This window comes from Rhinatrema bivittatum, chromosome 2 (assembly GCF_901001135.1).
Source record: "Rhinatrema bivittatum chromosome 2, aRhiBiv1.1, whole genome shotgun sequence".
NCBI lineage: Eukaryota > Metazoa > Chordata > Amphibia > Gymnophiona > Rhinatrematidae > Rhinatrema > Rhinatrema bivittatum.
In genome coordinates this window covers 373,544,450-373,571,566 of record NC_042616.1, presented here as the reverse complement: position 1 = coordinate 373,571,566, position 27,117 = coordinate 373,544,450, and the positions used below count along the sequence as shown (strand labels likewise).

Genomic DNA, 27,117 nt, shown 5'->3' with positions numbered 1-27,117 from the left:
GACTGAGTTGATCTGACTCTACGTTGAACATGCCTGCCAGATAAGTGGCACGGAGAAACAATGAGTGGTTGAGGGACCAGCCCCAAATCTGTGCAGCTTCCTGACAAAGGAGATACGAGCCCGTACCTCCCTGTTTGTTGATGTACCACATGGCTACTGTGTTGTCCATTTGGATGAGAACAGTTTTGTGTGAAAGGCAGTCCTTGAACGCATGCAGTGCCTAACTTATAGCTCGAAGCTCTAGGAAATTGATTTGAAACGTTGCTTCGAGCTTTGTCCAAGTACCTTGGGTTTGGAGAGTGTCTATGTGAGCTCCCCAACCCAAGGTGGATGCATCTATAGTTAAAGTTATCTGTGGGACTGGTTGTTGGAAGGGTAGGCCCTTGCGCAAATTGTCCTTGTTCACCCACCAAAGTAGAGAGGAACGTAGCTGGTGGGTTATTTGAATTGGAGAATGCAGTGGTTGAATGGCTTGGATCCATTGTGATCTTAAAGTCCATTGAGTTACCCTCATGGCTAGCCTTGCCATAGAAGTGATATGAACTGTGGAGGTCATGTGGCCTAGTAAGGTTAGAAACTGATGAGCTGTTGCTTGTTTCTTTGAGTGAATCGAGTTTGCCAACAGGGACAGTGTTTCTGTTCGATCCTTGAGTAGAAAGGCCTCTGAAAGGATGGTGTTCAATTCTGCTCCTATGAATTGAAGCAGGTGAGATGGAGTAAGATGGGACTTTTGATAGTTGATGAGAAAGCCCATGGAGTGAAGTACAGTAATTGTTCGACTGAGAGAAGTTAGAGCTCCTTGTTGAGATTGACTTCTGATGAGCCAGTCATCTAAGTAGGGAAAAATATGGACACTTTCCTTGTGCAAGTGTGCTGCTTTACTGCTAGACATTTGGTGAATACTCTGGGAGCAGAGGCAGGTCCGAATGGCAGTACTCTGTATTGGAAATGTTGATGACCCACCATGAAGCGCAGATATTTGCGATGAGGAGGGAATATTGGAATGTGAGCGTAAGCGTCTTGAAGATCCAGAGAACAAAGCCAATCTCCTGTTTGAAGAAGTGGAAGCATGGTGCCTAGAGAAACCATCCTGAACTTTTCTTTCTTTAGAAATTTGTTGAGATTTTCTTTGGAATGAGGAAATACCGGGAATAGAATCATCTGCCCTGCTGAGCCCGGGGCACTGGATCTACAGCCCTGGCTCTCAGAAGGGTGGATAATTCTACTTGAAACTGGAGTAGGTGATTTTCTCTGAGAGAAAGAGGTCTCGGAGGAGAATCTGTTGGAATTGAGAGGAAATTGAGTTGGTAACCGAGATACTATTGCAAGTACCCATTGGTCTTTTGTTATTGGTATCCAATTGTTGTAAAATTCGGATACTCTGCCTCCTACAGGAAGTTCCGGATGAGGATTGGAGAGGTAGCTGTGTTCTCTGGAAATGGTTTCAAAACCCAGTAGCAGGGCCTGTCTGTGGCTGAGGTTAAGGCCTAGTTGCCCTAGGTTGTCTTGGTTGAGACCTTTGCTGTATTCTAGAAGGTCTGGCCGTAGATGTAGGAGGGTAGTACCGCCTTTGTCTATAACAAGGCCTTCTAGATTCTTTCCTTTGAGACCTATGCCCTGAGTGCGTAGGGGGATCCCGTGAAATTGAGGAAAGCTGTCTGAGGGTTTCAGTATGTTCTTTCAACTGTGTAACTGCATCCTGGACTTTGGATCCAAAAGGGTTATCTCCTAAGCAGGGGAGATCTACTAATTTATCCTGGCCCTCAGGCCTAAGGTCCGAGGCCTTAAGCCATGCCCATCTCCTGGCACTGATCCCCGATGCAGCCACCCTGGAAGCCATCTCAAAGCCGTCATAGGCTGCTCGGACTTCATGTTTACCTGCCTCCAGTCCTTTATGGATGATGGCCTGTGCTGCCTCTTGATGTTGAGATGGAAGAGATGGTAGAAATTCCTGTATTTGTTTCCACAAGTCCCTTTGATATCAACATGGCCCCTTGATAGACCTTGCGACCCAGAGAATCCAAAAATCTGTGATGTTTGCCTGGGGGATTTGATGAATGTGGTCTAATTCGTTTGGATTTTTTCTGTGCAGACTCTACCACTACTGATTGGTGAGGGAGCTGCGACATCTGGTAGCCAGGAGCAGACTGCACCAAATATGTACTGTCCATACGTTTATTCACAGCTGGCACTGAGCAAGGATGTTCCCAAATACGATGTTACAATTCTAGGAGAACATCATATATTGGTATAGCCACCACTTGCTTTGGAGGGTCTAAAAATTGAAGTACCTCCAGGGTTTGTTGTCTGGTTTCTTGCTCTGTGACTAATTTGAAGGGAATGGTGTCAGCCATTTCCTGGACAAAAGTTGTGAAGGAAAAATCCTCTGGAGGAGATTTTTTCCGTGGATCAGGTGGAGATGGCTCAGAGATAAAGCCTTCAGATGAAGTTTCTGATAGTGTGTCACTCCAAGTGTCATATTCTTGGACTTGTGGAGAAGTTGTTGAAGTTTTAGGTGGTGGAGGAATTCCAGAAGGTCCTGGTAATGGATCTTCAGTAGATGATTCCTCAGGATGCTCTTCCTGTGGATTAGAGGGAAGAGAATCAAGCAGATCCTGATACCTCTTCATTAAGATCTGGTATAGTGCTGACTCTGGGTGTCCTGGATCCCCAGGAGTGAGTGGCACTGATGATATCAGCTTCGGGACCGAAGATGGGGGTATTATCTTCGGTGGCTGCCTTGAAGTCATCGTAGGTTTAGTACGTGGCATCGGTGCAATTGTGAAGATCGGCATCGGTGCTGGCATCGGCATGGTGACCGGTGTTAGCGAAGTCATCGATATTGGCATAGATATCGGCATCGGTGACGCTATCGGCATCGGTGACGTCACCGGCATCGGCATAACTGCCGGCATCGGCGCTGTTGCCGGAATCTTCTCCTTTAGGGACTGGACCACCGCTTGTCTTATTAAAATTGACAATTCCTGCGATACAGCTGGGAGAGATGGAGTAGCTGTATGCGGTGGTGGTGTGGGAGTTGATAATATATCACCCGATGCTTTTATAGGCTCTATCGACGATGTGGGCCCTGACGGTGGTGGCGGAGTTTCCTTAGTCTTCTGCCGTTTTGTGGTCAGTTCTCCCAGGGAGGGGGTTACCACTGACGGCTGTGTGTCTCGGTGCCTATGTTTGGGCCTATGTTCGACTACCGACTACCGATGCTGAAGGCGATGGCGATGCTTGATCTCCCGATCCTTCCAGGCGACGTCTCTTCAGCAAAACCCTTTTAGAAACTCCTGCTGGGGATGATTTCATCGACGTCGAGGGAGAAGGAATCAACTGAAGGTGGAAAAGGTGTTCCATTTTTTCCTGTCTAAGTTTCCTTCCTTTGGGAGTCATCTCAGCACATTGAGGGGAGGATGAAACATCGTGCTTGTCCCCTAAACAGAGAACACACTCAAGGTGTGGGTCTATTATAGACATATTCTGATTACAAATCGGACATTTTTTAAATCCTGAAGCCATCTTTTCACCAACAGCCATCGATGAAAAGAGACTATAATTTGTCACCGTCCAGTGAAAAACAGAGAAAAAAACCCTTCGTGGGAGAAAATATTTTGAATATCAGTGACTTTCCAGTCAGAAAATGTGTGAGGAAAACTTACAGGGCTCCTATCTCCGCGATGCTTACAGCAGCGCGGAAAGACGAAGACTGAAGAGAGACCCCTGTGGCAGCAACATGGAGTTCTCTTCACACGTTTGCAGCTCATTACTGTTTGGACAAAGAAGGACAACAAGATTCAGTCTACGGACAATCTGTCTTAAAGAACTTGTTTCCAGTTTAATCACAACTCCTTCTACATCCAACCTGCTGTGATCTTCGGCTGCCTCATTTTCACCAACAATACTTCAGTGTTGCTTCACTACAAAATGTCTCAGCCTCTAAGCTTGCTAATCACTCGTATGTGAGGACTAGCATCCTGCTTGTCCTGGGATAAAGCAAAATTGCTTACCTTGTAATAGGTGTTATCCCAGGACAGCAGGATGTAGTCCTCACGAAAACCACCCGCCACCCCGCGGAGTTGGGTCCGATATGTTTTATTTTATTTTTGCTAAAGCTTATTGCTACATATGAGACTGAAGGGAGACCCCTGTGGCAGAGAATATCATGGCATGCTGGGCATGCTCAGTGGGATCAGAGTGCCAGTCAAAAGTTTCTAGAAAATTAACAGAAAGTTTTCCCGCAATAGGGCTGCGTCAATGACGTCACTCATATGTGAGGACTAGCATCCTACTTGTCCTGGGATAAATATAAGTCCCTGACTGCAGACAAAGCTACCCTTCTTAGCCTGTTTGTAAATTAAACTTTTGGCTGCTGCTACACAGAGGCTCAATAAAGCAGAAATTAATGGAAGGAAAAAAAAGCAAAATTGCTTACCTTGTAATAGGTGTTATCCCAGGACAGCAGGATGTAGTCTTCACATATGGGTGACATCATTGATGGAGCCTTATTGCGGAAAACTTTCTGTCAAAGTTTCTAGAAACTTTTGACTGGCACTCTGAGGCCACTGAGCATGCCCAGCATGCCATGATATTCTCTGCCACAGGGGTCTCCCTTCAGTCTCATACGTAGCAATAAGCTTTAGCAAAAATAAAATAATAAAACATATTGGACCCAACTCCGTGGGGTGGCGGGTGGTTTTCGTGAGGACTACATCCTGCTGTCCTGGGATAACACCTATTACAAGGTAAGCAATTTTGCTTTATCCCAGGACAAGCAGGATGCTAGTCCTCACATACGAGTGATTAGCAAGCTTAGAGGCTGAGACATTTTGTAGTGAAGCAACACTGAAGTATTGTTGGTGAAAATGAGGCAGCCGAAGATCACAGCAGGTTGGATGTAGAAGGAGTTGTGATTAAACTGGAAACAAGTTCTTTAAGACAGATTGTCTGTAGACTGAATCTTGTTGTCCTTCTTTGTCCAAACAATAATGAGCTGCAAAGGTGTGAAGAGAACTCCATGTTGCTGCTTTACATATGTCAAGAATTGGCACTGACCGATAGTGTGCCTTTACTCGCCCTTGGAGAGGAAGGCCTGCTTTTTCATAGCAAAACTGTATGCAATCTTCTAGCCAGTTGGAGAGAGTATGTTTACCCACTGCTTTATCCAGTTTGTTTGGATCAAAAGAAACAAAAAGAGTTGAGTGGATTTCCTGTGGACTGCAGTGCGGTCTAAGTAATATGCTAGCACACGCTTACAGTCCAAGGTACGTAAGGCCCTTTCCCCTTGGTGAGAATGAGGCCTTGGAAAGAATGTGGGCAAAACTATGGATTGGTTCAAGTGGGATTCCTTAACTACCTTGGGGAGGAATTTTGGATGTGTACGGACAACCACTCTGTCATATACGAATTTTGTATAGGGCGAGTACGTGACAAGTGCTTGTAACTCACTAACCCTTCTAGCTGATGTAATGGCTATAAGGAAGATAGTCTTCCATGTGAGAAATTTTGGATCACAGGAAGTCATGGGTTCAAAAGGAGAATGCATGAGTCTTGTTAAGACCAGATTAAGGTCCCATTCTGTGACTGGTGGCCGAATTGGTGGTTTAAGGTGAGTTAAACCTCTCATAAACCTACTAACAAGAGGTTGTATGGATATTGCTGCATCTCCCATCTTTTTATGGTAAGCTGAGATTGCACTTAGGTGTACTTTGACAGATGAAGTCTGGAGACCAGAGTCTGAAAGATGGCATAAATAGTTCAGCAGAGAAGTTGTGGGGCAGGAGAAAGGGTCAATGTTCTTTTGTGTGCACCACAAAGTAAACCTTTTCCATTTCGAAGAATAATTCTTTCGTGTTTAAGGTTTACATGAAGCTATAAGCACTTGAGAGACATTAGTTGAAAGCTTGAGTGGTTGTAAGATCCAGCTTTCAACATCCAAGCTGTCAGCGATAGGGATTGAAGGTTGGGATGGCGCAACCGATCCTGAGTTATGAGAGTAGGAGCTACACCCAGGCGAATTGGTTCTCTGATCGAGAGGTCTAGAAGCCATACTTGTCGAGGCCAATACGGGGCTATGAATAGCATGGACCCCTTGTCCTGTTGTAGCTTCACTAGAGTTTTGGTTATGAGCGGTATTGGAGGATATGTGTATAGAAGGCCTGAGTTCCAAGGGCGAGCAAAGGCGTCCTTGGCTGGCTGGTGTTTCTGTCTGTGCAGAGCGCAGAACTTGTCCACTTTGTGATTCAGGCGTGATGCAAAGAGATCTATTGTTGGTTGCCCCCAACGATGAAATATCCTGGTCGCTACTAAGGGATCCTGGGACCACTCGTGTGGTTGGAATGGACGACTGAGGCAATCTGCAACTATGTTGTGGATGCCCGCTAGATAAGTGGCTCGGAGAAACATGGAATGTGTCAGGGCCCAGTCCCAAATCTATGCGGCTTCTTGACAAAGGAGATACGAGTCCGTACCTCCCTGTTTGTTCAGGTACCACATGGCTACTGTTGTCCATTTGAATCAGAACAGTCTTGTGTGAAAGGCAGTCTGTGAACGCATACAGTGCATAATGTATAGCTCGAAGTTCCAGGAAATTGATTTGAAATGTCGCTTCGAGTTTTGTCCAAGTACCTTAGGTCTGGAGATTGTTTATGTGAGCTCCGCAGCCCAAGGTGGACGATTCTGTAGTTAAAGTTATCTGTGGGACTGGTTGTTGGAAGGGTAGGCCCTTGCGCAAGTTGTCCTTGTTTGCCCACCATAGTAGAGATAAACGTAGCTGGTGGGTTACTTGAATTGGAGAGTATAGTGGTTGAATGGCTTGGATCCATTGTGACTTTAAAGTCCATTCGGTTATTCCCATGGCTGGTCTTGCCATAGGAGTGACATGAACTGTGGAGGCCATATGGCCCAGTAAAGTTAGAAACTGATGAGCTGTTGCTTGTTTCTTTGAGTGTAGCGAGTCTGCCAATAGGGAAAGTGTGTCTGCCCGATCTTGGGGTAGAAAAGCTTTTGAAAGTATGGTGTTCAATTCTGCTCCTATGAATTGAAGCAGGTGAGACGGAGTTAGATGGGACTTTTGATAAATGATGAGAAAGCCCATGGAGTGAAGTAGAGCAATTGTTCGACTGAGATAAGCCAGAGCTTCTTGTTGAGATTGACTTCTGATGAGCCACTTTCTTTGTGTTAGTGTGCTACCATTACTGCCAGGCAGCACACTTTCTTTGTGTAAGTGTGCTGCCATTACTGCCAGGCATTTTGTGAACACCCTGGGAGCTGTGGCAGGTCCGAATAGTAGATAGTAGTAGTACTCTGCACTGGAAATGCTTATGACCCACCAGGAAACACAGTTTTCTTTGGAATGAGGAAATAACAGGAGTAGAATCCTCTGCCCTGCTGAGTCAGGGGCACCGGCTCTACAGCTCTGGCTCTCAGAAGGGTGGATAATTCTGCTTGTAGATGAATTATGTGATTTTCGCTTAGTGGAAGAGGTTTTGGAGGAGAATCTCTCAGAATTGAGACAAAATTGAGTTGGTAACCTTGAGATATTATTGAGAGCACCCATTGGTCTGTTGTTATCTGTACCCAATGGTTGTAAAAGGAGGAAACTCGGCCTCCTACTGGTAGATTCGGTTGTGGAGATGGCTTTGGTCTCTTGTGGTGGCCTCAAAAGCCTGCAGCTGGTCCCGTCTGCAGTGGAAGTTGAGGCCTAGCAGCTCTAGGTTATCTGGGCTGAGATCTTTGCTGCGGACGAGAAGATCTGCCCCTTGATGATAGAGGGTAATAACGCCTCTGCCTGTAGAAAGGCCTTCGAGATTCCTTCCTTGGAGGACGACGAGATGATGATGCAGCAGAATCTTGCGGAACTGACGACAGTTGGCGCAAGCTTTCCGTATGTTCTTTCAACTGGGCTACAGCATCCTGCACCTTTGAGCCAAAGAGGTTGTCACCTACGCATGGCAAATCAACCAGTTTTTCCTGGACCTCAGGCCTGAGGTCCGAGGCCTTCAACCATGCCCAGCGACGTGCACTTATTCCTGAGGTTATTACTCTGGAAGCAGTTTCAAAATTGTCATAAGCAGCTCGGACTTCGTGCTTTCCAGCTTCAAGCCCTTTGTGTATTATGGCTTGAGCTGCTTCTTGGTACTGCTGTAGTAAGGAATTTGAGAGATCTTGCATCTGTTTCCACAGATTCCTCTGGTATTGCGTCATATATAGCTGATATGACGCAATCCTTGAATTGAACATGGCTCCCTGATACACTTTCCCTCCCAAGGAGTCCAGGAATCTGTGATCCTTCCCAGGAGTAGTGGAGGAATGAGGTCTTATTCTTAGACTTCTTCTGTGCAGACTCAACAACAACTGATTGATGTGGCAGTTGTGATTTTTGGTATCCAGGGACATTTTGAACTAAATAAGTGGTGTCCACTCTCTTGTTAATGGATGATACTGAGCAATGATGCTCCCAGAGTCTGTGCTGTAATTCCAACAGTACTTTGTGGACAGGGATGGCCAGGACTTCTTTTGGAGGGTCCACGAACTGTAGGACTTCCAAAGTTTGCTGTCTTGTGTCTTCTTCAGATACCAAGGTAAATGGTATGGTGTCTGCCATATCCGTAACAAAATTAGTGAAGGATAAATCTTCTGGTGGGGATTTCTTCCTTCCTTCCGGAGAAGGGTCAGACATAAAACTCGCAGAAGAAGTATCCGTATGTTTGTCCTCCCAGGAATCGTATGGGTCTTCTCGACATGGAGAAGTGGGAGAAGACCTTGTTGGTCGAAAAAGCCCTGAAGGACCTGGCTGTGGATCATCAAACAGTGTCCGTCCAGGGACTTCTTCATGTGGTTTGGCTGGAATCGGTTTCGGTGGTAGAGCACAGACGATTGCGTCGAATCTGTTCATTAGAAGTTGAAACAATGCTAATTTTGGCTGTCCTAAGGCCCCAGGCACTGGTGTCTGTATTGACAGGACTGGTTCCGGGATTGGGCCGGGCATCAGTGATGGTAGAGGCATCGGCGTCGACGGCTGCTTCGGTGCCGGTGCAGGCAGTGGCTTCGGTACTGGTATCGGTGGGAGCACCGGCATCGACGTCGGCGAGGGCATCGATGGTCGATGGACCTGCAACGCTTGGCGCACCGCTTGACGGATAAAATCTGTCAATTCCTCCGTGATAGTTGGTGCAGGCAGAGCAGCTACACGTGGTGGCAGTGGAGGTGTTGTTGGTCCTTCCACAGGGCCCTGTGGAGGTTCGATGGTCAGCGCATCGAGAGGAGGTTAAGGCCTCGGCGTCTCTTGAAGGCGAGGCCGTTTTGCAGTCGATTTCTCTGGGGAGAGAAGCGTCTCTGACGATGCCGATGCTTTGTCGATGTTCCGTCGCTGACCTCGTCGATGTCACGGATGGGGTCGGCGATGAACGATCCCCCGAGCCTTCCCGACAACGTTTTTTGAGGATTAAACGTTTTGAAACTCCGGCCGGAGATGACTGAGTGGATGTCGATGGGGAAGGCAAAAGTTGTAGATGGAATAAGTGTTCCATCTTTTCTTGTCGGGCCTTTCGACCCTTTGTGGTCATTTCAGCACACTACACAAAGGACACACTCGAGGTGTGGATCTGTAATGGACATAGTCTGATTACAGTTGGGACATTTTTTAAATCACGTGGCCATATTTTCGACAGCCGTCGATGAAAATGAGAAGAAAAAATATTTTTAACTCAGGAGAGTAAAATGAGAGAAAAAGTACTCACCGGACGGTGGTAACATGGGAGACCCCGATATGGGAGAGAAATAATTGTTTTTTAATCTGATTTTTAGTCAGACAGTATGTGAGAAAAACTCACACAGGCTCCTGCTCCGCGATGCTAACAGCAGCGCAGAAAAAAGAAGACTGAAGGGAGACCCCTGTGGCAGAGAATATCATGGCATGCTGCGCATGCTCAGTGGCCTCAGAGTGCCAGTCAAAAGTTTCTAGAAACTTTGACAGAAAGCTTTTCGCAATAGGGCTCCATCAATGATGTCACCCATATGTGAGGACTAGCATTCTGCTTGTCCTGGGATAAAACCCATCCCCCTTTTTCTTCTTTTGGTGTGGTTCCTCTGCATGTGCAAAGCTTTAGTGCAGATATCCATGAACTGACACCATATGCGGCTCTGTGAGCAGTCAGAGTAACCAGAGAACAGATTCAGGTTGGATAGGAGTAAACGTCTTTATTAGTGACATAAAAACAAACAAAAGAAGCTCTGCTATTCTTCGCAGTTGAACACCACAAATGTAGTATTACAACTTTCAGTTCAACAGTGTTTTCTTTCTCTAGGCTTCCTTATCTCCCCTGGGCCTCCTGTTCCCTCCTGGGCCTTAATGGTTATACACCTTCCCATGGAGATCATTTTGAGGAAAAAGGAATAGTCATCAGAACAATATTTTCTGTAACAGTGTGTGCTCCTGCTATGATTGGAAAAAAGAAGGGACTTTGTAAAGATCACTAAGGATCAAACTGGCCACCCAATGGTAAATTTTCATTATATTATTCACCAAGAAATCTTTATGCCAAGATTTCTAATTCTGACAAACAGGCAATTTCAAGCTCTGTTTGAGGAGATGGAGAGTGTATATTCCACTTCACAGCAATGTTCATTGGCTAAGCTTTGGGAAGGTGTTAGCATGCTTCAAGTCAGAAAAGGGTCAAAACTACTCCAAATTGGATGATGACAAATGGACTGTGCAATTAATGTTTCTAAGTGACATCACTGCATATCTAAACAAACTCAACCTCCATCTGCATGGTGCCGGCCCAGCTTTTATGGATCTTTTTGAAAGATGAAAGTAATTTCTGGTGAAACTTGTCTTTTTTTTTACCGCGTGGCAACTGCTGCGCGGAAAAAAGAAGACTGAAGGGAGACCCCTGCTGGCTGCAGGGTCAGTGCCTTGCTGGGCATGCCCAGTAGGGGCCAGTCAAAGTTCTGTTTAAACTTTGACAGAAGTTTTCCGTGGTGGGCTCCATCCTCGATGTCACCCATTTGTGAGGACAACCATCCTGCTTGTCCTGTGAGAATTGATACTACAATTTTCTGCTATTTCCATCTGAATAATCTATTGAAACAGCGCAATGTCTGTATTGCTGAGTTTAGAATATATATGCAAGAACTCACATCAGAATTTTGGGTCAGATTTCAAGATTTCCAGCATTTTGGCCCAATGTTTTTCTTTGTGATCAAACCAGATTACTTTGTTACCTGCACAGTATTTTAATGTATGGGTACTTGAAGATTTGTAAATGCAGCTCATTGAATTATAATTCTCAGGTTTATGGGTTTCAAAGTTTATTGATTAGCAGTGCACACTTAAGGCTACTGACAGAGATCAGGTGTTCTCTATCATGACTTATTGAAATTCCCTGCCTGTGAAAGTCGTTTGTTTGAAAATACAGGAATTTTCAGTGCTCTTAGCATTTCAATCTACCTATCTCTATGAATAGGTATTTTCACATATGAAGTCTGTACTTTCTCCCTTTTGAGCCAATTAACAATTGATCACTCAGAGGCTTGTGTACTGCTTAAATTGTCATAGATGGCCTATTTAGTCTGCCCATCCATACCAACTTAATTATTAAAAAGTATGAATGGCGCACAGATCCATAAAAAGAAGTAAATATGCATGAGATGTATTTCCATGCACTGCCTCCACTCACTGCATTCAAATGTATTTCATGCATATTCATTTTGGATATCCTGAATACCTGATTGGTTTGTGATGCTCAAAGACTGGAGTTGCCTATCCCTAATTTGAATTTTGGGGCTCCACTTCAAAAAGGTTGTCTATCCCTGGCATAACCCATGGTCTTGGCAATAAGGGGTCCATATTTAGCACCATTTAGCTGTATAACTTATGGACTTATCTGGCTAAATGCCGATTTTTGAATACTTTGGGTACTTAACCAGCTAATGTTCAGCCAGATATCTCATTGTACAGTTAAAATTTAGCCAAAAAATTTAAGAGTGCTCCAAAGGCATTTCTGGGTAGAGTTAGGTAAGCTGGCCAAATATGGTATTTGGAGCTCTGGTCATGCCATAGAGTAGTCCTAAAGTTTGCTGGATAAATTATCTGGCTATCTTTAAGATAGCCAGCTATATTCAATGATGCGGTTTGCCAGATAAATCTAATCTGGCTAATTTAACAATATGGGCCAATGACTGAATATTATCCTCTAAATGATCTAACATCAGATAAATGCTAATTGACCATAAACTAGCTCCACTGGATGCAAATCAATCTAATGATTATTTATTATAGCCATCTTGAAAACAATATCTGTTCACAGACCTCAAGGGCCAGAACAAAAGATCCTTTTAAACTAATCTTAACTGATCATTTAATTTAATCCATCAAAATCACTTTCATTCAATGTCTTTCAAAGGAAACATGGTAAACTTACTCTTTCTTGGACGTTTCTCAGCTGGAACGGATGGATTGCCAATATGCTTAATCTGAAAGAAAAAGAAAAAAAAGGATTGTCTGTGCTTAGTTTGTAATTGATGTCAGGCTTAATAATTGAAAATCCAAAACAAACAACTCACAAAGGATCCTGTAGTTAAGGAACAGACATCAAACCATTGCATCTCAACAGTCTGGGCACTGCGGGGAAACACTCATCATACGTTTCTGTAATAACCACAATTATACATTTTTTATTTTTTCTTTGCAAGTAAAAACAGGCTCTTGAAAACAGTTCTTTTATGTGAAATTAAATACTGAATTATCTTGTTGTTCCAAGCAGTAAAAGTATAACAGACTGGTCACCCGTTGTTTAACAGCGTTTCGAGAGTGCTCTGTAATTTAGCTCTCTGCATCAGAGGAACTCACAGCCATCATGAAAATGATTCTTTGTTCTGAAATGGAAAGAGATACAATTCCTTTTCAACACTTGATTGACGTAATAAACCAATCACAATGCATGCCTTAGATTTCAAAATGGTAACATAGTTAAAGAATCTATTAAAAAAGAGGCAAACTGACACCACAGATAAAATTTACCCAGCATCAAACCACTCAATAGACTCGTTCAACTCATTTGGAGACACTGAGTTCAATTTAAAAATCCACATTTGTTCCCTTGAACATAACCGTGACAATCACCTCCTCTCTCCTTTGCTGGTATAAAATCAATTATGGTACATGTAATCTGCTGAAAAAAATAATGTACCTCTAAATAAATGAGACACCACTCGGGGCTGAAATCTTGCAGGTATTAAGGCAACTTCTGTGTTCGATTAATCTTTTCTTCATCATTCTTGTTGTCCAGCCAATGTAAATCAAATTACAGAGGCACATAATCAAATAACATAAGATGACAAAATTCATATTATGCATTCTCTTTATAATAATGCTAGTTGATGTCACATATGATTCCATACCAGTCATTGTTAAAGGCAAAATTCACAAGAGCCACAACTGGAATGGCCCACTAATTTTCAACCATTGTATTATTAAGCAGGGACAAGTGAATTAATATGTCCCTAAGGTTTTTGCCATGGGAGAATGCAAAAATAGGTGGTTCTGTCAATGCAGGATGCAGAGAAACAACGTCCCAACAACTTTGAATAATTTTGACTATTTCACTCGAATGAGTTGTGTAGGGCAAAATGCAGGTCAGCTGAGGTTTGGTGTCTTGATTTCTATATTCCAACAATGAATCTGTCAGAGAAACATACCTGCAGATAAGCCCGTTTAATGACCTTCAAAGAGTAGCCACGTTCTAGCAAAACGTTCTGTAACTCCACCACCTGTTATTTGAATTCATTAATGTTAGAGCATACTCTCCTTAATCTGAAAAACTGGCCAACCAGAAGACCACCTTTTAAAGGTTTCAGATGATGATTGCTCTAATGCAACAAGTTGTTTCAATCAATGGCTTCTTAAATAAAGAAGTACTAACATGGCCCTCAACACCCATGATGGACACATCCAAGAAAGAAATGTTACTTGATCAGCCATGATGGTAAATGATAAATTCACATCCCTAGAGTTAAGTCATTTATGATACTCCTTTAAATGGGCAAAATATGACATTCAAATGAAACAAATATCATCAACAAAATGTGCTTAAACCAGCTCAATGTGAAAATATGTTCAGATTCAAATTGATCCACATATAAGATAGCTAAATTGGGGGCAATGGCTGAGCCCATTGCCAAACCAAAAATTTGCAATTTCTATTCACCATTGAACATAAAGTAATTTGAAGTAAGAACTAACTTACAAACTTGCATAAAGAATTCTGTTGGTAAATGCTCTCTTGATTAACATTTTCCATGGTGACAATCGCAGCAAATTTTGGCATATTTTTATTTATAATGCCACTATGTCCATAGAAGCCAACCAACAATTGGCAGGAACACTACTCAATGTTTGTATTTCTTTCAAAAAATATTAAGTACCTTGGATGTAAGATGGTAATGAGGATGCTTCGTTCTTAAGAAAATGATCCAAAACCTTTGCTAAAGGTTCCAAGACTGATCCCAGTTCTGATACAATAGGACTTAATGGAGGGTTCTCCATGGACTTATGCACTTTGGGTATGCCATACAAAACAGGAATGACAGGAGTCTTCACTTCTTTAAAAAAAAAAAAAAAAAAGCTCTCTTTCTTGGTAAGGAAGGCTAAACCATCAGCAATTTTTAAAAATCAAGCAATCTTCTCCTGAATCTCCTTAGTGGGATCAGCCCAGATTGTTTCATATTTTAGAGGCATATCATTCTTTCCAACAGAATAAGTGGACCATAATTGATTTTATACCAGCAAAGGAGAAAGGAAGTGATCATCACAAACTTATGTTCAAGGAAACAAATGTGGATATTTAAATTGAATTCAGTGTCTTCAAATGGATTGAACTAGTCTATCGAGTGGTTTGATGCTGGTTAGAGTCTATTCATTTTGAATAGACTCTAACTATGTTACCATTTTGAAAATCTAAGGCATGCATTATGATTGGTGCTTTATCACATCAATCAAGTGTTGAAAAGGAATGGTTTCTGTTTCAGGAAAAAAAGATCATTTTCATGATGGAAGCGAGCTCCCCTGATGCAGAGACCTAGATTACAGAGTGTTCTCGAAAGGCTGTTCAGCGTCAGGTGACTGGTCTGTTATTTTTTTGCCACTTGCAACAATAAGATAAGTCAAGATTTAGTTTCACTTGAAAGGACTGTTTTCAAGAGCCTGTGTTTTCTCTTGCAAAGATGTGTGATGACAGCATTTTCTTGCAGTGCCCCTTTTTGAGTTGTTTGTTTTTGGAGTTTGATGTGATTTACAATTCATTTTTGTGTGTATTTATTTATTTGCATATAAGGCTTAACAATTGACCATTTTCTTGAATACTATTGATCAATCATAACATAAAAATGATGCTGCAGGATATTCAGTCAGCCCCCCAACATCATTAAAATCAGCTGGCTTAGATCATTAAGTGCATAGTTTTCAGTAGCCCATGTTGGTGTAAAATATATAGGCAGTGATCTACCTTCGAATCTCGTAGCCAGTATTCAAATGGAAATATGTACTTTCACCTGTTATTTCTTTAGGTGGCAGAACTGGACTGTGCGCTGTTTACTGTTACAACCTTAAACATAAGCTCCTCTTTTTAATCCAGCTAGAAGTACACAAGATGTGAAAGTCTATAGCTTAAATTTAGACACTCTGATGGGGACAATTTTCAAACAGAGAAATCTAGCCAAGTAGCTACTTAATTACCTGGGTAAATTAATTTGAAAATTGTCCTCCATGTTGAGGTGCCCCTAAAAAGGTTGCTTACCGGTACTTGTAACAGGTGTTCTCTGAAGACAGCAAGATAATAATCAACCACACAATTGGGTAATGTCATTTGACAGTCCTGACAGAGATGGCCTCACAGTGTATTCTGGAAAACCATTTCAAGAATTTTCTTGGTATGTGTGGGATTTCTTACAGTGTCGCAACCTCACAGTGCCCTTTCAGTTTTAGAATATAGTTTTAACAGGCAACTCCACAAGGGGAGGCAGAACAGTTTGTGTGGCCAACTATTCTGGTGTCCTCAGAAAATAACTATGATAGGTAAGCAACTTTGCTTTCTATGAGGACAAGTAGGATATATTAGCCACATAAGTGATAATATCTAGATAAATGCTTTTTAACATTTAGGTTTGTTTTTATTTATTTATTTTTTTACTAGGACAGCCTGAAATAAAGATGATGGGACTTGGGAGGGATTAAGTTGGCTTTTACTCTTAAGGTCCAACCGACCAATCTTACTGTCCAGTCAGTTGTCAACATCTAGATCATAAACACCAGAGGTGTCAAACTGCATTGGAAAAAAATGCTCATGCAGCAGGCTGGCCAGGGGATAGGAGGGAAATGTGTCCTCCCCACCACCCCCTCCAATGTTTCAGCTGATCATGAGAGGAATCCTTACAGCCTCAGTAACTTTCTTATTTGCTGATGCTTTTTCGGTGGAGGAGTCTTCAGACTCCCACCGAGGCCATCTCACCTTTGCTAGCCACCATAACATGGACACCTAAAAGGATACCAATTAATTGAATCACATTTAATGCAACACATTTTGGTAACGGTGTTAGCTGTGATACCTTTATTATAGTCTGTTACTAACCCACAAAGATAACACATTTGTATTTTACAGACTGTTATGGGTAAAGAAGAACCTTCTCTAAGGCTGCCACTGTATCTCTCCTAACATTTTCACAGTTACTATACTATAAAAAAAAAAAAAAAAAAGAAAACCTTAATGCTTAAGCTGATGTATTTCCAGGCAAGGAGAACTCTTTGGAATTTCTGGGTTGGGCTCACTGCACTGTGCTATTCCAGGGGTTGGAAACAGTAATAGCTTCACACCTCTGCTGTAGAATTTTCTGTTCTTCCAGCCAGCAACCCTTACCCTTGCTCTTCCTGAAGGTGACAGCAAGGCGCTTCTGCACTCCAGCTGCACCAAAAATGTCTGCAGACATGTTGCCACTAGCTTCATGTAGATTTCTGTGGGTCAGATGAAAGAACTTTGTGGGCCATAAAGAATTTGAAGGCCTTAGTTTGACATTCCTGATCTAGACAGTAATGTAACGCTGGCAGCCATGACAAACACCTGACTGACCCACTCCGCCCCCACCCCATTGCACCTAGAGAGAATGAAATCCAAGACACAAACAATGCATACAAGAAGTATGAATTGGAAGTATAGGTCGCAGTTTATCATCAAATAGATATTAATAACTAACTCCTACCTGAGCCGCAGTATAGAGAAAAAAAAAACAGGCTAAGCCCAGCAGTCATACCCACCTGCAGTGATCTTTGCTCTAGCCCCCCTCCAAGGCGTATCCCCATGCCTCACCATTTTGCTGTAAAGGCGTCCTCTTGCCAGCCAATGGCTAACATGGTACCGTGGTAAAAAAAGCCCATCGCTAGCAATAAGAAACTTGCCAATGGCTCAGATACCTGCCTAAACTGCGACAACAATTATGAAAAAAACATAAAATACAACATCCTAAGCTGATCAACACTAAATTCTATCTTCCTAAATACAGTGTATGTGTGTGTAGTCAAAGGCTAACTAACACTGCTCAGCTACCTAATGAACCAGGAAACATTCAAATGAGGTAAGTTAGCTGAGAAGATTCACATATATGCACATGCATTTCTATAACTGAAAAAGTTTTTGCTTATCACATGTTGATGTACCACAAATATTTCACCAACCATCTAAAGGGGTATCTCTGCCTAACATTTTACCAAATTAATTTCAATAAAGCATAAATGCCTGCCATGTGGGCATATTTCTCCCAGAAAAAAGTGGGAGGGTTGGATGGGAAAGCTGAAGGCAAAAAGGGATGAGCTGCTCCCCAGACTTTGCCTTTAAAGGGGGCCTGATGTCTCTAGGCCGTGACCACCAATCTCACCCGATGAAGTCATCCGGTGCGAGCAGCACCCCCAGATGAGACCATCGGCAAGGCAAAACAGCTGCAGCAAGTGATGCAGCCTGTCAGATCTGCAATGCTGGAAGAAGGCAGATGACCGAGACACGGCGCCATTTGCAGGCTCTGGGCCATTTGGCCCAAGCCCATGCATTGATGTGAATATGTGGACTGAACTCCATGTCACAAAGCTCTTCAAGTCAGGCAGATCTTAGACTGGCCATTTATACCACTATGTCTCTGACATTATGATCCTTGACATGACCTTTTCGGGCAAAACACGAAGAGGTGTAATTTACTATCCAGAAGTTGTACGACATCAATGCCATACTCATTTGGGTAAATAGAAGTAAAAAGCTGAAAGGACCTTCTTAGGATTTCTAATTCATTTCAGGTAGGAAGTAATAGCACTTTTTTAATCCATGCTATGCAGGACTTGTTCGTCTCTACAACATTGGTAACAGGATTAACTGGTTAAGGTGGTGATCTGACACCATCTCAATCAGGAACTTGATATAGGGGGCACAATACTACCGTGCTGTGATAACATTTAGAATAAAATGGATATGTCACTAGAGTTGAAACTCACTAACTCTATGGACTGACATGACCGCCCACAAAAAAATATGACATTCCAGGTCAGGCACGTCAGTCCATAAGAGACCAGAGTGAAGTAGACAAACTTTTTGTGTTACAGCCAAAGTGGAGCAGGGTGATGCTCGCAGGGGTCAAGTTAAGAACAGAGTTGGGGGATCTAGTGGAGAAGCAAGGGAGGTGGGATGTCCCCATCAGAAATTTAGTGGAGAAGCATAGATGTTCCCTCAGGGTAACAAAATTCACACTTTCATATCTGCTTCTCTCCTCATGTCCCAGCACTAACTTGTAGCACTACTAAATAACATTAACCTGATTCTCTTGACTGCTCATAGCTGTGGCTCTGGCACTACAGTCTCACTATGGACCAACCTGCACCAAACACTGATCAGGAAGAAGCTTTTGTAGCTCAGGGCTACTGTCAAACAGCTAATCAAGCAGCAGTTCACACTGCCACACAGGGCCAGTGCAAGGGGATTTGGCGCCCTAGATAAGCCTTCTCCTTTCCCCCCCCCGGTTGCACTGCCACCCCCTGGTCTCGGCCCTGACTCCTACCTCATTCTCGATCACGCCCGCTGACTGTGTGGTTTTCTGGGTCGCGAGCAGGTTGGGCACTGTTTGCGACCCGCCAAATCTCCTCTCCTCTTTGCCACTGCTTGCGGCCCCATATGACTCGCACCCAGTGGCGCACCAAGGGTCTCCGGCACCCGGGGGCCAATGCATTTGTGTGCCTCTCCAGCATCCCCCCGTAATCCTTCTTGTACTAATGCTTAAAGTCACAGAATTTGGGGGGGAGCCAAAATGACATTTCTTCATCACACCCACCTCTATAGAATGGATCCTGCTTTAAAATTGGTTATAAAAAAAAAAGAATTAATAAAAAAAGGCCAAAGGGTCTTCTGCGTAATTTTTAAAAAGCTGGCCAGTTTCACACTATAAAATTATTTGATAGCCATATTCAACTAATTCTATATGGCTATGAGAGTGAAGTCTGGAATATATAGGAAGGAACAGAATGTCAATATAAATCCTGCACCTCCAGTTCTCTAACTCTGTGCATCCACTGAAATTCCTCCAAACAATGGAGCTTGTAGGTTTCCCTTACAGCTCATTATACTAAAAGATATTTTCAAATTCTGGTGTCACCTCACAGCAACAGCAGCACAAACACCTTCCACTGCCAGACACATTGTGAACTAACACAAAACCCCACAAAAAAGACACTCAAAATCTATACTGCAATCCCATCATAATATAACAGTAATAACACCAAGGACTCAAACAACAATAACCCTACCTGTGAATAAGCAAGGGTAAATATTACAGTGGGTCCTAGGATAACAATACACCACCCTACTGAGGAAACAAAACAAACCCGATTGCTATAGCTCTCTATACAGACACTACATCTAGCAGAATCTCTCATTATGGTCACATACACAGAGCAGAGAGAGACCCTCACCAAATACAGAATACAAAATAAAGGAGCACAAATTAGAAAAAACTGAAATGGAAACCACAAGAAGCCAGACTGTGTATTAACAATGGAAAAACAGAACCACCATTCCTCATAAAACAATAAAATCAAGAAACAAAAAGCATCAGTTATAATAGTAAAACCATACTAATAAAATAATATTTTAAAACTACTGATAAATAGAATTTCTATTAATTAAAATCATATACATTTTTTACAATTTCCCAAACACCAATAAAATATTTCAAAACAGCACATATATCATAATAACACACAATAATTAAAACTAATAAGGGAGCTCTTGATTTCCAGTCACCCTGATATTGTTGAGGATTAGGAGGTTATCCTCTCTCTCTCACACATACTCACATGTCCATTCTCTCTCACACATATACACTGTCACATACATACACATTCATGCTCTTATACCCACTATAACCTCTCGCTCTCACAGACACTGACACACTCTCAGGCTGTAAGACACACTCTCCCCCTACACATACACTCCTCCCCACACACTCTTACTCCTCTGGATTTTCTCGTACACACTCATGCTCTCACTCTCACTGGCTCCCTCACATACACACAAACACCCCCCCCCCCCCCCCCCCAGGCAAGCTCCCAATCATTCTCACACAAACACACACACACACACACACAGGCAAGCTCCCAGTCATTCTCACACTGAACCCCAGGCAAGCTCCCATTCATTTTCACACCACTCCCTCCCCACCCCCCAGGCATGCACACATTCATTCTCACACACACAGACCCCCAAGGCAGGCACCAATTTATTCTCACACACACACATACACCACACACAGGCAGGCACCTATTCTCACACAAAGCCCAGGAAGACACCCATTCATTCTCATACACAGACACACCCTCAGGCAGGCACCCATGCATTCACACACATACACCCCCAGGCAGACTCCCATTCATACACATGCACACACTAAAGGCAGAGACCCCCTCTCTTTCTTTTGCCAGCAACCTCAGAGCCTCTCTCATTCCTCTGCTGCCACTATCACTGCTGCCACGTGGCTATTGGGGAGGTGCTGATTGCTGCTACTGGCACTGAAGCCCATCCTGCTGCCTCCTCTTTGCAGGCCCCATGGGCTTCCAGTTTCTCCATGCTGATCTCGTACATTGTGAGATCCGCATAAAGTGCTACTCTTGCACATTCCCAAAGATTACATGTGCCAAACAGTAAAAAGTAATTTATTTTTTTTTACATTTGCTGTCTGATCTTAGTTTTCTAATCGATTGATCACAGGCTTTTTTTTCCCACCTTCCCTTTCTTATTTTTTTGCCAATTCCTTTTATATTGTCTTTTTTTCTATTTCTTTTCTCTCCATCTGTCTTCTTCCCTCAAACACATACAGGCCGATACAGTAAGGAGCGGTAGGGAGCGGTAGGGAGAGCTGCGTTACTGCCGGGCACACCCTCGGTTGCCGCACGCACAGTCCAGCTCACCTACCGCTTGATACTGAATGTAAATAGCTTGCAAATGCAAGCTGCGTCTAAGAAGCATCCGTGAAGCGTTAGGCCCGTGCAACCTATTTTACTGTATAGAGCGCTATACAGTATCCTGGGTGCGCTGGCCTAACGCGTCACGGACACGCTGATATCTGTTATTTCAAATGTCATTTCAAATGACATTTGAAAAAGCAAAATTGCTTACCTTGTAATAGGTGTTATCCCAGGACAGCAGGATGTAGTCCTCACATATGGGTGACGTCACTGAACGGAGCCCAGGCGGGAAAACTTTCTGTCAAAGTTTCTAGAAACTTTTGACTGGCCCAGTGAGGCCACTGAGCATGCCCAGCATGCTATGATATTCTCTGCCACAGGTGTCTCTCTTCAGTCTAGTATGTAGCAAATGCGTTAGCAAAAATAAAATAATAAAAGTATGAGGTCCAACTCCGCGGGGTGGCGGGTGGGTTCTGTGAGGACTACATCCTGCTGTCCTGGGTAAGCAATTTTGCTTTATCCCAGGGCAAGCAGGATGCTAGTCCTCACATATGGGTGAATAGCAAGCTAGAGGCTGAGTCATTTTGTAATGGAATGTTGTTGTTGAAATGAGTCAGCCGAGGATCACAGAACATTGGATGTAGAAGGAGTTGGGTTTAAGCTGGAAACAAGTTCTTTAAGACAGATTGTCCATAGGCTGAATCTTGTCTTCCTTGCTTGTCCAAACAGTAATGAGCTGCAAAAGTGTGAAGTGAACTCCATGTTGCTGCTTTACATATGTCAAGTATTGGCACAGAACGATAGTGCGCTACTGAAGTTGACATTGCTCTTACTGAATGCGCCTTTACTCGCCCTTGGAGAGGAAGGCCTGCTTTTTCATAGCAAAACTGTATGCAATCTGCTAACCAGTTGGATAGAGTATGTTTACCCACTGCTTTACCTGGTTTGTTTGGGTCATAGGAAACAAAGAGTTGATTGGATTTCCTGTGAACTGCAGTGCGGTTTAAGTAGAAAGACAGAGTACGCTTGCAATCTAAGGTGTGTAAGGCTCTTTCCCCTTGGTGAGAGTGAGGCCTTGGAAAAAATGTGGGTAAAACTATAGATTGGTTTAAGTGGAAGTCCGTAACTACCTTAGGAAGGAATTTTGGATGAGTACGGAGAACCACTCTGTCATGTAAGAACTTAGTGTAGGGTTCATATGTGACAAGTGCTTGTAACTCACTAACCCTTCTAGCTGATGTAATGGCTATGAGGAAGATAGTTTTCCATGTAAGAAATTTCAGGTCACTGGAATCAATGGGTTCAAAGGGTGAACGCATGAGTCTAGATAGAACCAAATTTAGATCCCATTGTGTGACTGAGTGTCTAATTGGTGGTTTAAGAAGAATTAAACCTCTCATAAATCTTTTTACGAGAGGTTGTGTAGAGATAGGTGCATCTGATACCTGATTATGGTAAGCTGAAATTGCACTTAAATGTACTCTTACAGATGAAGTCTGTAGACCAGATTCTGAAAGATGGTACAAGTAGTCTAATAAAGACTTTGTAGGGCAAGTGAAAGGATTGATGTCTTTTTGCTTGCACCACAAAGTGTATCTTTTCCATTTGGAAGCGTAGTTCTTCCTTGTGGAAGGTTTACGTGAAGATATAATAACTTGGGATATGTTGGATGAGAGATTGAGTGGTTGTAAAATCAAGCTTTCAACATCCAAGCTGTCAGTGATAGGGATTGAAGGTTGGGATGTCTCAACCGACCCTGATCCTGAGTTATGAGAGTGGGAGCTACTCCCAGGCGAATGGGATCCCTGACTGAGAGGTCTAGAAGTGTGGGAAACCATACTTGTCGAGGCCAGTATGGGGCTATGAGAATCATGGTCCCCTTGTCCTGTTGTAGCTTCACTAGAGTTTTGGTTATGAGTGGTATCGGAGGATACGCATATAACAGGCCTGAGTTCCAAGGGCGAGCAAATGCGTCCTTGGATGGTCTCTTGTTCAGGTTGTATCGGTAACAGTAGTGGTCCACTTTGTGATTCAGATGTGATGCAAAGAGGTCTACTGTCGGTTGTCCCCAAAGTTGAAATATCCTGGTCACTGTTGTGGGATCCAGGGACCATTCGTGTGGTTGGAATTGACGACTGAGTCTGTCCGCCACTACATTGTGAATGCCTGCTAGGTAAGTGGCTTTGAGAAACATTGAGTTGTTCAAGGCCCAGCCCCATATCTGAGCTGCTTCTTGACAAAGGAGGTACGAGCCTGTCCCTCCTTGTTTGTTGATGTCCCACATGGCTACTGTGTTGTCTGTCTGGATCAGCACAGTCTTGTTTGTAAGGCGGTCCTTGAAGGCATGCAGAGCATAACGTATGGCTCGAAGTTCCAGGAAATTGATTTGAAACGTTGCTTCGAGCTTTGTCCATGTTCCTTGTGTTTGGAGATTCCCTATGTGAGCTCCCCAACCCAAGGCGGATGCATCTGTAGTTAGAGTTATTTGTGGGACTGGTTGTTGAAAGGGTAGGCCCTTGCACAAATTGTCCTTGTTCACCCACCATAGTAGAGAAGAACGTAGTTGGTGGGTTACTTGAATTGGAGAATAAAGTGGTTGAATGGCTTGGATCCATTGTGATCTTAAAGTCCATTGAGTTACCCTCATGGCTAGTCTTGCCTTAGGAGTGACATGAACTGTGGATGCCATGTGACCTAATAATATTAGAAACTGATGAGCTGTTGCTTGTTTCTTGGAGTAAATCGAGTTTGCCAGTAGAGACAGTGTGTTTGCTCGATCTTCTGGTAGAAATGCCTTTGAGAGGTTGGTGTTCAAATCTGCTCCTATGAATTGTAGGAGATGGTTTGGAGTTAGATGTGATTTTGGATAATTGATGAGAAATCCCATGGAGTGTAGTAGAGCAATAGTTTTGTTGAGAGACTGTATTGCTCCTTGTTGAGATTGGCTTCTGATGAGCCAATCGTCCAGATATGGGAAAACGTGCACACCTTCTTTGTGTAGGTGTGCTGTTATTACTGCCAGACATTTGGTGAAAACTCTGGGAGCAGATGCCAGTCCGAATGGCAGTACTCTGTATTGGTAATGTTGAAGGCCCACCATGAAGCGCAGATATTTGCGGTGAGGAGGGTATATTGGAATGTGAGCGTAAGCATCTTGAAGATCCAGAGAACAGAGCCAATCTCCTGCTTGAAGAAGTGGGAGCATTGTGCCTAGAGAAACCATCCTGAACTTTTCTTTCTTTAGAAATTTGTTGAGATTTCTGAGGTCGAGGATGGGACGTAGGCCTCCAGTTTTCTTTGGAATGAGGAAATATCTGGAGTAGAATCCTCTGCCCTGCTGAGACCTGGGCACTGGTTGAATGGCCCTGGCTGTCAGGAGGGTGGATAATTCTATTTGTAATTGAATTATTTGGGAATTTTGTTGTGGGTAGGAAGTTGGTGGGAATTCTGGAGGAATTGAGAGAAAATTTAGTTTGTAACCGTGAGCTACAATGGAAAGTACCCATTGGTCTGTTGTTATCTTTTCCCAACTGGGGTGGAAATGGGAAATTCTTCCTCCCACTGGTATGTTTTGATTGGGGTTTTGGAGGGTGGGTCTGATCTCTGGATTTGTGTTCAAAAACCCGTAGCTGGACCAGTCTGTGGAGGAGGCTGAGTACGGGCTGTTCTTGGTTGCCTGGCCTGAGAACGCTGGGTAGGTCTAGAAGGTCTAGCCCTAGTAGGTTGATAGTAATACCTTCTTGGCCTGTAGTATGGACGTCTAGGTTCCCTACGTGGAAAACGTCTAGGTGCCTGAGTTGTTGGTTCTTGAGGTAATTGTGACAGTTGCCTTAAGGTCTCTGTGTGATCCTTAAGTTGTTGGACAGCATCCTGCACTTTTTCCCCAAATAAATTGTCTCCACGGCACGGCAGATCTACCAGCTTGTCTTGTACTTCAGGCCTGAGATCTGATGCCTTCAACCAGGCCCATCTTCGAGCTATGATGCCAGCTGCTGCTGTTCTTGAGGCTGTGTCAAAATTGTCATAAGCAGCCCTAACCTCATGTTTCCCAGCTTCTAGGCCCTTGGCAATGATTGATTGTGCGGATTTTTGAAATTGTTCTAGAAGAGAATTCGTAAAGTGCTCCATCTGCTTCCAGAGATCCCTCTGGTACTGTGTCATGTACAATTGATAAGCAGTGATTCTGGAAGATAAAAGTGCGCTTTGGTACACTTTTCTGCCCAAAGAGTCCAGAAAGCGATGATCCTTTCCTGGGGGAGCTGAGGAATGTGGACGTACCCTTTTTGATTTTTTCTGGGCAGATTCTACTACCACAGATTGATGTGGTAACTGTGTTTTTTGAAAACCTGGTGCCTGCTGCACTAGGTAAGTAGTGTCTACCCATTTATTTACTGCTGGAACCGTGCAAGGATGTTCCCACACTCGTTGTTGTAGGTCCAACAGAACTTCGTGGATGGGAATTGCCAAAACTTGTTTTGGTGGGTCCACAAACTGTAGCACCTCTAAGGTATGCTGTCTTGAATCATCTTCTGAGGAAAGTTTGAATGGAATTGTATCCGCCATCTCTTGAACAAAACTTGAAAAGGATAAGTCCTCAGGTGGGGATCTTTTCCTTACTTCAGGTGGTGATGGTTCTGACATGAACTCTTCAGAAGATGTATTAGTTCCTTGATCATCCCAAGAATCTTCTTCATCTGGTTCTTGATATGGAGTTCTTGGGGTTGTCTTAGCAGAAATACCTGATGGTCCAGGTAAAGGGTCATCGATAGAAATTATTGGAGGATTCACTTCCATAACTTTCTGAGGAGCTTTATCGACGACTTTTTGATATTTTTGTAAAAGTCTTCGAAAAAGTGCCAATTCCTGAGCATCAGTATCTTCTTGCTCTGTTGTTATCGAGTGAAGGATAGGTGGCCTCGATGAAGTTGTCGAGGGTAGTGCTCTCGGTGTCGATTCTGTCGACGGTGGTAACATTGCAGCCGGGATTTGAGCGTATATCGACGTCGATGACGTAATGATTTTTGGTGTCGACGTCGAATCTCTTTGAACCGGAGTCAAAAATGACCCCGGCATTGGTGTGCTCACTGGCATCGGCAAATTTGCCGGCATCGATGTGGAAAACATCGGCATCGACAATGAAGTCGGTATGGTAAGTTGTTCCTTCAGAGCCTGTGAAATCGCTTGACGGATTAAATCCGACAATTCCGGCCGCACAACCGTTGGGAGCAGAGCGGTTGAGGGCGGTGGCGTAGGCTGAAGCACAAGTTCTTGTGTGGGCTCTAGTGTCGGCAACGGAGTCGAGGTAGGCCGAGGCGTTGAAGACTCCGAGGTTTCCTGATTTTTAGGCCGCTTCGCTGTCGAGGGTTCCTGGGAAGCCGGGTCGGACAACGAGGGGCTTCGATGACGGTGTCGATGTTTCGACTTCGATTTTTCCATCGATTTCGTCGACGTCAAGGACGATGAAGGGGACGAGTGATCTCCCGAAGGTCCCGGGCGAGGTTTTTTAAGTATTACTCGCTTAGTCGCTCCAGCCGGAGACGACCTCGACGACTGCGACGGGGAAAGGTATCAGTTGCAGGCTGAATAAATGTTCCATTTTTTCGAGCCTGGTTTGGAGTCATCTCCGC

At 43.6% G+C, this 27,117-nt stretch overlaps 1 protein-coding gene across 4 annotated transcripts in view; it reads right to left on the bottom strand.

The window, feature by feature from the left end:
- LOC115084728 (serine-rich adhesin for platelets-like) overlaps nt 1-27,117 on the bottom strand; it is an 859,145-nt gene that overhangs the window by 370,340 nt on the left and 461,688 nt on the right. For all 4 annotated transcript variants that reach the window (XM_029589967.1, XM_029589968.1, XM_029589969.1 and 1 more), the window contains exon 11: nt 12,429-12,480. In XM_029589967.1, the coding sequence (XP_029445827.1) occupies nt 12,429-12,480 (52 nt within the window). The remainder of the gene's footprint in view (nt 1-12,428; nt 12,481-27,117) is intronic.